We start from the raw sequence: 14461 nt of genomic DNA on the forward strand, positions 1-14461 counted from the left end.
TACAGAGTATTTATGCTAAGTGAAATAAGTCAGTGAAAGACAAATACCATATGATTTCATTCGTATGTGGAATTTAAGAAACAAAACAAATGATCATAAGGGAAAAAAGAGAGAGGCAAACCAAGAAACAGACTCCTAACTATAGAGAACAAATCGATGGTCACCAGAGGGAAGGTGGATCGGGGTGGGGTGGGGGGATGGGTAAAATAGGTGATGGGGATTAAGGAGTGCACTTGTGAAGAGACCAGGTATTGTATGTAAGTGTTGAATCACTAAATCATACACCTGAAATTAATATTACACTATATGTTAAGTACCTAGAATTTAAGTTAAAACTTTAAAAATTTTTCAATTTTAAACATGTTGAAAAAGAAACTACAACAAAAAGACTAACTTCTGACTTTGTTCTTTTGAGGTATACATGACTTGCACAATTCAATCCAGTCAGCTTCTGTTGGATGACTATAAGAAATGAAGGCAAGGCTGGGATGCACTAGGATTGATGCCGGGTTTGGAAAAAGTAATTAGAAATGAGAACAATGCCAAGGTAAACTGGCCATCTTTTACTTACAGCTGACACGTGCTGTAAGAGACACATGACATCAATCATGTCTGCGAGGATAAGGAGTCTGGTAACTGCAGCCAACAAGGCACGGGCAGCCTGAACCACAGCCTCCCTTTTTGGGAGATAACAGGGGTCATCTGCAAATCTCTCAGCTGATACTTTCAGAGCTTCACCTGAAAAACACAACCCAAAATAATATACTTTAAGTTTCAGCTATACCTGTTTAAGTATTTATCATCCTAATTCCAAGTACATTCTATGACTAAGCATAATATTAAAATAGTGTCAGTTGACACTAGAACACTGTCTCTTAATAAACAATGGAGTTTAAAATCGACATTTCTCTTTGATAAATGCTCTGGAGTTTAAGAAGCATGATACCATTTTCCTGCAAGAGAATTGTGCTCAATTGACTAGCAACATCTAGTAACACCGCTGTCAACTTCTGCATTTGCTGAATCTCATTTGCTGTGAAAGGTTTCATTACTAAGACTTCAACTGGAAACAATCTGGCTTATAAAAATAAGGTAAATCTTCATTAAACTACTTTCCAGCTTAATGTTAGAAAACAGCTAGCCTTTGAGACAGTAATTCTCTGAGATAAAAGTTTAACATAGGCAGATTTATCCTAAACTGTCAATATAATAACCTATCTCCTAAATTGTCAAATTATATTTCATAGTACATAATTGTTAGAGAAATATGCCTACAATTTTTAAGGTTTTTTTCGCTGAAAATACGTTTTATGATAAAAGCAATGTGTACTCATTCATTTTTAAAAGTTCACAGTTCAGAAGGGTATGAAATGAAAAGATTCCTCTTTACCCCTCTCCACTAACATAATTGCTTACCACATCCACTATGTTTTAAGTTTTTCAATTTAAACTTGTTTTTATTATGAAATCACTACATTCTCATTACTTTTAAATAATTCAGTATACTGAAGAGTATAAAGTGAAAAGAATTTTTAGAAAGTCTCCATACAAATCACCCAAAAATACTCATGGAGTTCTTGTATATCCATCCAGAAATTTTTCCATGAATACATGTTTCATGTGTGTGCATATGTATAAATATTTATTTATATGTATAAATGTACATGTATGTTTAAATGTATGTATTTTTATGAATATATTCACACATTCATATATATAAATATATAAAATATTTTCTGTCCTAAGAAAACAGAGACATTTTATATTTTAAATGGAACACACAGAAGATATAAATACTTTTCACAAATATTTTCATACTATAAACATTTTCTACAATTTGTTTTCCACTTACCAATTTATTTTCTTTTCATGCTGGGATATAATTGACCAGGAGACACTAAAGAATGAATGGTAACTTACCATGTGGGCTCTAAAGCTGTTCTGCTTCAGCATCTGTCCTACTACCTCAGACAAGTCACTTAACTTCTTTATGCCTTATTTTTTCCCTTGCAAATGGAGCTAATAATAATACCTACAATTTTTATAAAAATTAAATAATAACAGTGCTTTGAGCTTACTAAAGAGTTGATTGGCTTTTGTCATTCTTTTTAATACTTGAATAAAGTTACATTTTACTGATATACTATAACTTATTTTACGAGACCTCCATTAAACACATAAATAATTTCCAACTTTTTCCTATTTCAAACTGTACTGCAAAGAATGACACATAGTTTTGCATGCATGAGCAAACTTAGCTGGAGGATAAATTCTCAAAAGTGGAATTGCTGAGTCAAGAGGCAAATGAATTTTAAGGTTTGATACATATTGTCAAAAAATTTTCCAAAATACAGCCATCTCACCAATAATATATTAAAGGGAGTGTCTTACCTACTCCATGAATATTTTAGTTATTTATTTGTGAAAGTCAGCATAATGAAAATGAAATTGAGTATTTTTATTAAATATAACAAAGAATAGTGTTCCTTATAATGGACAGAACCTATGAAGAGGGTCTGAGACTGTCTCAACATGTTAATATAAACATGTTAGCTCTCTTAGCAATACCAAGTTAGGAATTCAGACTATTAAGTCAGACACCTCTGAGATCAATTCTTACCTGCCTCTTCTAGCTCTGAGACCTTGGATGCTTAAATACTTTCAGTGTCCTCATGTAATGGAAAGGCATAAAAATATTACTTATTTCACAGTGTTTCTGAGATGGCTAAATGAGATATAATTCATAACATATATTTAGCACAGTATCTGAACATGGAAAGCACTCAACAAATATTAGCTGTTATTTTCTCAGGAAATTTCTAGTAGAGTTGGTAAATTTTTTAGACCAGGAAATGGTGATTTTTATGTGTTTCTCTGCAAGTTAGAATTTCTGCGAGGAGACTGAAAATTAAAGTGACCTCAGAAATTCAGAGAGCAGGTTAATTCCCACATAAAAGATTTTTTTCTTGTCATGATTCTGAATTGGAAAGTTATGATAGTCTTTATACAATATGGTCTTTGACTTTACTAAAACTAAATACACATCAAAATAGAATTATGTGTTGTTGACTAAAAATGTTGGGATGTTGAACAACTGGTTGAAGAGTCATACTCAGGAAAATATCATTTAAACATTAAAGATCAATTACAGTCTCTGTCTCCATTAAGGTAATATGAAGAGAAAACCAAGTAGCACTATTGGGGAAAAAAGGCACTCCTGAAGTACGTGAACAAAGATGCAACAAGTAAACTTCCTATTACTGGACTTACCACCCTCCCTCTCCTGCAACGCTCTCAACCCTTTTCAGCTTCACCTCATACTTCTGCTCCCAACTTAAGCATCACTTCCTCTGTGAAGCCTCCAATGCCCCCTTACCAAGGGAGTCCCACAGTAAGGCAGGTCTCACAGTAAGATTCTATGCTTCCTATCATAACTATCCATCATCATTTACCGTAATGACTTAAATCAAAGCCTGTCCTTAATTCTAAATCAAAAGACTAGTGAGAGTCACACCAGTCAGAATGGCTAAAATTAACAACATAAGTAACAACAGGTGTTGGCGAGGATGTGAAAAAGCGGGAACGCTCTTACACTGTTGGTGGGAAAACAAACTGATGCATCCACTCTAGAAAACAGTGTGGATGTTCCTCAATAAGTTAAAAACAGAAATACCCTATGATCCAGCAATTGCACTAGTAGGTTTTACCTAAAGGATACAAAAATATTAATTCAAAAGGACACATGCACCCCAATGTTTGTAGCAGTATTATCAACAATAACCAAATTATGGAAAAAGCCCACATGTCCATCAACTGATTAATGGATAAAGATGTGATGTAATAGATATATAGACATAGATGATATAGATATAGATGATATAGATAGATATAGATATAGATAATATAGATGATATAGATAGAGATAGAGATAGAGATAGAGATAGAGATAGAGATAGAGATAGATATAGATATAGATATAGATATAGATATAGATATAGATATAGATATAGATATAGATATAGATAGATATAATGAAATATTACTCAGCCATAAAAAAGAATGAAATCTGGCCATTTGCAACAAGTGGATAGAGCTAGAGAGTATTATGCTAAGCAAAATAAGTCAGTCAAAGACAAATACAGTATGATTTCACTCATATATGAAATTTAACAAACAAAACAGATGAATATGGAGGGGGAAAAGAGACACAAACCAGGAAACAGATTCTTAAGTATACAGAACTATTTAAGGGTTACAGGGGAGGGGAGGTAGTTGGGGGAGGGATAGGTTAAATAGGTGATAGGTATTAATGAGGGCACTTGTGATGAACACCAGGTGTTGTATGTAAGTGATAAATCACTAAATTCTACACCTGAAACTAATATTATATTACATGTTAACTAACTGGAATTTAATAAAAACTTGAAAAAGAAAAAGACTAGTGAGAATAAGAGCTGCACTGGTCCTGGTCACCACAGTATTCCCAAGTTAGAACAGTGCCTACTCTGATGAATATATCCAACACATTGAATGTGTGTTGTTGAATGAATATGTGAATGAACATTATTCAACTTTTCTTTTAACAAACATATGTTGTTCCTTATATAACACAGCTCCATCCTAGGCATCCAAGATACAGAGATTAATACAATTCAGTTTTGAGCCTAATAATTTCACAAATGAGAGCCAACAAACACTGTCATACAATCTAAGCAGGGCTCAAGCAGAGACCTGTACAAAGTAGTAAAAGGCACAGAGAAGGACGTACCTCTGCCTGAGGTGTCAGAGGACACACTGAGAAATGTTCAAGGTAGGAGCAACATGTTCCAACTATTTATTATCAAAGATAGCTGGTTTATATAATCTAGCCAGTTCGCTGCCTAATTGTCTTCTGTCAGGAAAAAAAAAAAATGGCTATTTTCCAAATAGAAAAAAAAGCACAACAAATTCCTTTCTATCTACAATATTAGCATCCATGTGTTATAGAGTCTACACATGAGAAGTCTATTCTTTTGAAATATCATTTCCAATCTTTCTTTTAATGCTTTTAATTTGAAATTTAATAAATAGGAAATTTCACTTTTGATATACATACAAATAAAAAACTATACCTTTCCTTCAAGAAATCCCATTCCATACATCAGAGCAATTTACTGAAGCTCCCAAAAATACCACAAGAACTAGGTTCAGAAAGTTTTCTGTTAGATTCATTTTGTTCCTTTCCTATAAAATATGCTCTTTTTAATCTTCAAGAAAATCGGTTATGAAATTCCTGCTTGAATAATGTACTGAAGTATATACTCTACAAAGATATCTACATATAAAGAGATTGTGTACATATATAAGTGTAATATGGAAAAACTTCTGAATATACAAAAATCTGATGTGTAAAAAATTTATGTGATCATATAAACTCCAGAAGTAAAAAAAAAAAAAGAAAGATTTTTGGCTAAATAGACACATTACAAAATATTCTTCACTTTATAGGATACTTGCATGGTTCTTTTAAATAGCAAGTTCCTTTGCCTCATTCAAAAGTACAACTCCACTTTCTAAAAGTCATTGTAAAATGATTGTATTGACTATAAGCTTTAAAATCAGAATCAAACAAACAAACAAACAAAAAAACACTGCATAAGTAAAACATCCAGAAGAGAAAGGAGAACAACCAAAATGAAAAGGAGCAAATACTAAAGATTGAATTTCCTCTAACTTTTATAATTAACATTATGTTTATTATTCAATTAAGATTTCTAGTGTATGCCTCTGGCCACTCTTCTGTGTGTTTTAATATTTGATACCATGTGACATGCACTAATGCATATTAATTGATTCAATATATAATAACATACTCCACTATAATGGAGTTCTGAGGCTGAGACTGGGCACTAGGGGTTTGCTTTTATTTGTTTTTAATTGAGAAAAAGCCATTTGAATTTCGAAACACCTAAAAGGTAGAAGCTTGAATTTAACTTTGGAGCAGACTGATTTGGGTGGGGGTGGGGGGAGACAAGAGGAGGATGACTTCAATTAGGCCCTAAACTTACACAGACGTTAAAAAAATAAAAAAGCAAAGACCTTATTTACAATGTTTGAGACAACTTTAAATGTAAGGAGCAAAATGTTTTCTATGTTAAAAGAAAACCTTATCATGGCAGAATTAAGGGCCAAAGAACGAGCCACTGCTGTGTGGACTCAGGCTTGAAAGCTACAAGAATATCAGCAGCACCTACAGGGACATCAGCAAGACCTATAGACTCAAATGCAGCTGTATATGGTTGTCATTGTAAAATACTGGCTGTGTTTTACTTCCCTTTCATTATCTCCAAACTCTCAGTAAATTCTTATCACAAGTTGTAATTTGGTTCCAGCCAAAGCAGAGTAACAAAACTAGATTTTTTTCCCACCTGAAAATGGACAAAATATGTGAAAAAATGGTTGCGAAGGCAATGGACATCAGGCAATAAAGGACAGCAATCTTTGAGAAATGGGAAACAAGCAACATGAGATCTTTGCTAGCCCTTGCTTATTGCTTTGAGAGACTTTCCAGGCCACAGACAGGAAGGGAAAATTAAGACAGAGCCTGGCAAATTCTCTGAGCTAAAGAGACAGAACTAAGCATCCAGAGAGATTGTGGCAGCTAACGTACACAGAACAGAGAATGAGAAAGAAGAGCGATACACAGGGAGAGAACTCTAAAGATGTGCAGAAACTCCCCCTTGAGTATTCAGCTACTGATCAACACAGACATGGGGAAGAAACCACCTAAGGTTAAAAAAACAAAAAGCCATCTGAAAAGATTTAAGGTAATAGTACTTGACACACAGCACTGGAAATAGTACTTGTTCCTACCACCAGAATGGAAAACTTCATGATTTATTGGATATTGGATAGAGACGTAGTGGGGAATAATTAGCCCTAGAATGAGCAGTGCCCCAGTATCCCCTAACAAAACAATTCAGAGAAAGCAGAATTTCTACCTTTAAGGCATTAATCATCAGAGAATAGCTGTGGCCGGGTAAAGATAACAGGAGGACAGCATCATGAGTTAACTAAAGTAGAAGGGCATAGGCAACCTGGCACTGAGTCCTGCACCATTGAGAATAATCAAAATGAGCTGGAGAATGCTTTGATAGGGCTAATTCTATAAAATTATGAATGTTTATAAAATATAAAATTTGGTGGGGTTCACTTCCATAAAACTGAGGGAAACGTCTCCAAACATCACAAGTGGGATATAGTAGAAATTCTTAAGAGACCTCCTCTTAACCATCTCTCTAGATTAATCAATTATTTTTATTCCCTCTCAGAAACATATTAATGGTCCCTCCTTCCTGCTCAATACCAAAGGATTATTTCAAGTATACTGCAGCCCTTCTGTTCCCACTAATTGAAGTATGTACCAAGAGCCTGTCAGGGAAAAAAAAAAAAAGACTGTCAGTTTGTTCTGCAACCTTTTGATGTCAGTTGTAATTATAATTATGAAATTTTAAGAAATATATAAACTTATCAAGTGATAATACAAAAAAGACCTGTTATTTCTTTGAAAATTAATTTGAATGCTAGGAGACACTCAATAAAAATTAGTTGCAAAAACTGTCAAATTGAGTCTGGAAGAAAAAAAGTTGGGGAAAGTAAGGGAGAAAATTATAAAATATCAAGAAGGATGCTGCAGGTTGGTAGTTTCTCAAGTGTCATTAAGTTCTCTTCCATTAAGACACCAAAACTACAGGGGCATCTGGGTGGCTCAGTTGGTTAAGCGTCTGACTTCAGCTCAGGTCATGAACTCACGGTTTGTGGGTTCAAGCCCTGCATCAGGCTCTGTGCTGACAGCACAAAGCCTGGAGCCTGCTTTGGATTCTGTGTCTCCCTCTCTCTCTGCCCCTCCCCCCACTCATGCTTTCTCGCGCTCTCTCTCTCTCTCTCTCTCAAAAATAAAATTAAAAAACTTAAAATTAAAAAAAAATTTTTTAAAGACACCAAAACTAGAAATCTTAGTCAATATAGTATGGGTGTGATTTAGGCAAAAAGAATTGTATGAGATTCAATTAACAGCCTTGTACTAGAAATGGGAGTTGGCCCAACATCAAGAAATTAGCTAATGTTTACATTACATCTGTTAAGATAAAATAAAATATTTAAGAGGTGTGTCTATGTATACAAATAAATGAACTTTTCACTTCCAATAATAAAAAAAAAATATCTTAAAGCAAATATTGTGCAGCACTGTAAAACACCGGAAATTAATTTCAATCTTACTTGTGCAAACTTTAATTATACATTAATATGTAAAAATACATTAGTCCAAGTAAAAATAAACTATAATAATAAACTATGATAATAAACTTCAATATAAAGGGAGCTTTTAAAATAGGGCTAACTGATGACACTTCAAAGTTTTGAAAGAATGATGAAGTACTTTTAAAAGTTGACAAAAATAGTTTCAAATAGGTTTTTTTAAGTTTATTTATTTATTTTGAGAGAGAAGAGCAAGAACATGAATGAGGAGGGTCAGAGAGAGAGGGAGAGAATCCCAAGCAGGCTCCACACTGTTAGCATGGAGCCTGACACAGGACTTGTTCTCATAAACCATGAGATCATGACCTGAGCCAAAACCAAGAGTCAGATGCTTAACTGACTGAGCCACCCAGGCAGTGCTAAAAAGTGACAAAATAATTTCATGTCATATTTAAATTTGGCCATAATTTTAAGATAACAATATACATAAAGTATCTAAGTATTAAACCTAACATTGTAATTCCTACATTATCTCCAACTATTAGGAGTATAATGTATTTAAAGCTATTAATAATAAAACAAAATGACAAGAAAACATAGCTATCCATATATTACAATGAACAATAAAAAAAGATAATAGTATGGATTTATAACTTAACTAAATGGTCAAACTTTGAACCACAATTGCTGCCCACAATTGCTATCTATTGCATTTATCTCCAAACACCCTATTGACTAATCTGGCACTAATACACATTTATTTAGGGCCACCTGGGTGGCTCAGTCGGTTAAGCGTCCAACTTTAGCTCAAGTCATGATCTCACAGTTCATGGGTTTGAGCCCCATGTCAGGCTCTGTGCTGACAGCTCAGGACCTAGAGCCTGCTTCAGATTCTGTCTCCCTCTCTCTCTCTCTCCCCCTGTCCCACCCCAACTCATGCTCTGTCTCTTTCTCTCAAGAATAAACATTAAAAGGCTTTAAAATTTTTTTCTTTAATATTATTCCGATGTCAATTTAATTCTTTTCAGGGGAAAAACTAAATCTTACAACTAGTATATCAGACTAAATTATCCACTATTTTTTCCAATATTTCATTTGCTAAGTATGAGTAAGCTTAGCTTCTATTATATTATGCTGAATTAGCAATAATTTACATCCTTGATTTCCTCACATCTGCTAAAAGAATCTCATTACCATGCTTTGAAATTGGGAGTGACAATACTGTCATTTTTTTCTAAGAAATGATATCCAACCCTTACAAAGAGCTCATTCATTTATGCAACAAATATGCATTCAGCTATACCATAAGCAAAGCACTCTGAAGTATACAATGATAACTAAAATATGGTCTCTGTCAGGTATCCCTGAGTAGGAACCTTTTTTTTGCTTTTTTTTTTTTAATTTATATCCGAATTAGATAGCATAGAGTGCAACAATGGTTTCAGGAGTAGACTCCTTAAGCCCCTTAACCATTTAGCCCATTCCCCCTCCCACAACCCCTCCAGTAACCCTCTGTTTGTTCTCTATATTTAAGAGTCTCTTATGTTTTGTCCCCCTCCCTGTTTTTATAATATTTTTGCTTCCCTTCCCTCATGTTCATCTGTTCTGTGTCTTAAAGTCCTCAAATGAGTGAAGTCATAGTATATTTGTCTTTCTCTGACTAATTTCGCTAAGCATAATAACCTCTAATTCTATCCACATAGTTGCAAATGGCACGATTTCATTCTTTTTGATTGCCAAGTAATACTCCATTGTATATATGTACCACATCTTTTTTTTTTAATATGAAATTTATTGTCAAATTAGTTTCCATACAACACCCAGTGCTCATCCCAACAGGTGCCCTCCTCAATACCCATCACCCACCCTCCCCTCCCTACCACCCCCCATCAACCCTCAGTTTGTTCTCAGTTTTTAAGAGTCTCTTATATTTTGGCTTCCTCCCTCTCCAACCTTTTTTTTTTCCTTGCCCCCCCACTATGGTCTTCTGTTAAGTTTCTCAGGATCCACATAAGAGTGAAAACATATGGTATCTGTCTTTCTCTGTATGACTTATTTCACCTAGCATAACACTCTCCAGTTCCATCCACGTTGCTACCAAAGGCCATATTTCATTCCCTCTCATTGCCAGGTAGCATTCCATTGTGTATATAAACCACAATTTCTTTATCTATTCATCCATTGATGGACATTTGGGCTCTTTCCATACTTTGGCTATTGTTGATAGTGCTGCTATAAACATTGGGGTGCATGTGCCCCTTCGTAACAGTATACCTGTATCCCTTGGATAAATACCTAGTAGTGCAATTGCTGGCTCGTAGGGTAGTTCTATTTTTAACTTTTTGAGGAATCTCCATACTGTTTTCCAGAGTGGCTGCACCAGTCTGCATTGCCACCAGCAGTGCAAAAGAGATCCTCTTTCTCCACATCCTCGCCAATATCTGTTCTTGCCTGAGTTGTTAATGTTAGCCATTCTGACTGGTGTGAGGTGGTATCTCATTGTGGTTTTGATTTGTATTTCCCTGATGATGAGTGATGTGGAGCACTTTTTCATGTGTTGGTTGGCCATCTGGATGTCATATTTGGAGAAGTATCTATTCATGTCTTTTGCCCGTTTCTTCACTGGATTATTTGTTTTTGGGGTGTTGAGTTTGATAAGGTCTTTATAGATTTCAGATACTAACCCTCTATCTGATACATCACTTGCAAATATTTTCTCCCATTCTGTTGGTTTCCTTTTAGTTTTGCTGATTGTTTCCTTCGCTGTGCAGAAGCTTTTTATTTTGATGAGGTCCCAATAGTTCATTTTTGCTTTTGTTTCCCTTGCTTCTGGAGACATGTTGAGTAAGAAGTTGCTGCGGCCAAGATCAAAGAGGTTTTTGCCTGCTTTCTCCTCGAGGATTTTGATGGCTTCCTGTCTTACATTTAGGTCTTTCATCCATTTTGAGTTTAGTTTTGTGTATGGTGTAAGAAAGTGGTCCAGGTTCATTCTTCTGCATGTTGCCGTCCAGTTTTCCCAGCACCACTTGCTGAAGAGCCTGTCTTTATTCCATTGGATATTCTTTCCTGCTTTGCCAAAGATTAATTGGCCATATGTTTGTGGGTCCAGTTCTGGGTTCTCTATTCTGTTCCAGTGATCTGAGTGTCTGTTTTTGTGTCATGGGTAGGAACCATTTTATGAGTGGTTTTAAATGTAATCATCTTCAGAGTATTCCTAATTAACATATTAAAATAGAATTCCATAGCACCCACTGAAAAATAATGCATATACATAATAATCATCATATTGAACAATTCCTAAAGACTTCACTATTATTTTATAAATCATAAAAAAATGAATTTTAAGAGTCTATGGGTTGTTCTCAGAGTTCCAATTCAAGATGGTAACAGAGTAGGATCCTGATCTTATGTTTTCCCATGGATCCTCAAATCTACACCTACATATTGATAACTCCCTCTGAAAGAAATCCAGAAACTAGAAGAGTGACTACAACATGTTAGAAGAGCAAGAAAAACTGCACAATGAAACAGATAGGAGAGGCTGAGACCCAATCTTGCCATAAACCCTACCCTCCTCCATGGCAACACACAACTGAAAGAAAATTCACAACCTCGAACTTCCAAAACAATCTCAGCGGGGAAAAAGGAGCAAAATTGGAGTAATCACACTTCTCAATTTCAAAACTTAGTAAAAAACTATAGTAATCAATAGAACTGATATCCCAGAGATAAACCCTTATATTTATGTAAGGTGCAAAGAAAATTCAGTGGGAAGGTAGTAATATTTTCAACAAATGGTGCTAGGAAAATTGGATATCCACATTCAGAAAGAGAAAGAGAGAGAGAGAGAGAGAAGCAGCAACTGAATATCTATCTCATACCATACACAAACGTTAACTCAAAGTGAATCACAGACCTATCCCAGACCTATCCCAGAGCCAAAACTGTAGAACTCTTAGAGAAAACTATGAGAGTTTGGGTTAGGCAATGTATTATATGTTACCAAAGTAATTAAAGAAAAAAAATGATAAGTCAGAAAATCAAAATTTTAAATTTTGAACCCCAAAGAGCCAAAGCAATTTTGAACAAGAACAAAGCTGAAAGTATCACACTCCCTGAATTCAAAACATACTACAAAGCTATAGTAATCAAAAACAGTGTGGTAAGGCATAAAAACAGACTTATAGACCAATCAAACAGAATAGAGGGCTCAAAAATAAGCCCATACATTTGTGGTCAATTGATCTTCAATAAAGATGCCAAGAATACATAATGGGGAAAAGGTAGCCTCTTTAATAAATGGTACTGGGAGAGGCACCTGGGTGGCTCAGTCATTTGAGCATCTGACTTCAGCTCAGGTCATGATCTAATGGTTCATGAGTTCAAGCCCCATGTCAGGCTCTGTGCTGACAGCTCAGGGCGTAGAGCCTGCTTCAGATTCTGTGTCTCCCTCTCTCTCTGCCACCGCCTCTCAAAAATAAACAAAGATTTAAAAAATTTTTAATAAGATGTAAAGGATCTGTATGCTGAAAAGTATAGAAAGCTTATGAAGGTGATTGAAGAAGATTTAAAGAAATGGAAAGACATTCCCTGCTCATGGATTGGAAGAATAAATATTGTCAAAATGTCAATACTACCCAAAGCTATCTACACATTCAATGCAATCCCAATCAAAATTGCACCAGCATTCTTCTCGAAACTAGAACAAGCAATCCTAAAATTCATATGGAACCACAAAAGGCCCCGAATAGCCAAAGGAATTTTGAAGAAGAAGACCAAAGCAGGAAGCATCACAATCCCAGACTTTAGCCTCTACTACAAAGCTGTCATCATCAAGACAGCATGGTATTGGCACAAAAACAGACACACAGACCAATGGAATAGAATAGAAACCCCAGAACTAGACCCACAAACGTATGGCCAACTCATCTTTGACAAAGCAGGAAAGAACATCCAATGGAAAAAAGACAGCCTCTTTAACAAATGGTGCTGGGAGAACTGGACAGCAACATGCAGAAGGTTGAAACTAGACCACTTTCTCACACCATTTACAAAAATAAACTCAAAATGGATAAAGGACCTAAATGTGAGACCGGAAACCATCAAAACCTTAGAGGAGAAAGCAGGAAAAGACCTCTCTGACCTTAGCCGTAGCAATCTCTTACTCGACACATCCCCAAAGGCAAGGGAATTAAAAGCAAAAGTGAATTACTGGGACCTTATGAAGATAAAAAGCTTCTGCACAGCAAAGGAAACAACCAACAAAACTAAAAGGCAACCAACGGAATGGGAAAAGATATTTGCAAATGACATATCGGACAAAGGGCTAGTATCTAAAATCTATAAAGAGCTCACCAAACTCCACACCCGAAAAACAAATAACCCAGTGAAGAAATGGGCAGAAAACATGAATAGACACTTCTCTAAAGAAGACATCCGGATGGCCAACAGGCACATGAAAAGATGTTCAGCGTCGCTCCTTATCAGGGAAATACAAATCAAAACCACACTCAGGTATCACCTCACGCCAGTCAGAGTGGCCAAAATGAACAAATCAGGAGACTATAGATGCTGGAGAGGATGTGGAGAAACGGGAACCCTCTTGCACTGTTGGTGGGAATGCAAATTGGTGCAGCCGCTCTGGAAAGCAGTGTGGAGGTTCCTCAGAAAATTAAAAATAGACCTACCCTATGACCCAGCAATAGCACTGCTAGGAATTTACCCAAGGGATACAGGAGTACTGATGCATAGGGGCACTTGTACCCCAATGTTCATAGCAGCACTCTCAACAATAGCCAAATTATGGAAAGAGCCTAAATGTCCATCAACTGATGAATGGATAAAGAAATTGTGGTTTATATACACAATGGAATACTACGTGGCAATGAGAAAAAATGAAATATGGCCTTTTGTAGCAACGTGGATGGAACTGGAGAGTGTGATGCTAAGTGAAATAAGCCATACAGAGAAAGACAGATACCATATGGTTTCACTCTTATGTGGATCCTGAGAAACTCAATAGGAACCCATGGGGGAGGGGAAGGAAAAAAAAAAAAAGATGTTAGAGTGGGAGAGAGCCAAAGCATAAGAGACTGTTAAAAACTGAGAACAGGGGCGCCTGGGTGGCGCAGTCGGTTAAGCGTCCGACTTCAGCCAGGTCACGATCTCGCTGTCCGTGAGTTCGAGCCCCGCGTCAGGCTCTGGGCTGATGGCTCAGAGCCTG

The 14461-nt window shown here is 35.9% G+C and overlaps 1 protein-coding gene across 1 annotated transcript in view; it reads right to left on the minus strand.

The window, feature by feature from the left end:
* CTNNA3 (catenin alpha 3) overlaps positions 1-14461 on the minus strand; it is a 1681070-nt gene that overhangs the window by 1576490 nt on the left and 90119 nt on the right. The window contains exon 3 of the mRNA XM_047071866.1: positions 572-738. Coding sequence (XP_046927822.1) covers positions 572-738 — 167 coding nt within the window. The remainder of the gene's footprint in view (positions 1-571; positions 739-14461) is intronic.

The sequence above is a fragment of the Lynx rufus genome, unplaced genomic scaffold (genome assembly GCF_022079265.1).
Source record: "Lynx rufus isolate CCGP_SWC_20201006 ecotype Redwood Valley unplaced genomic scaffold, mLynRuf1.p SCAF_11, whole genome shotgun sequence".
In the NCBI taxonomy this organism is placed as follows: domain Eukaryota; kingdom Metazoa; phylum Chordata; class Mammalia; order Carnivora; family Felidae; genus Lynx; species Lynx rufus.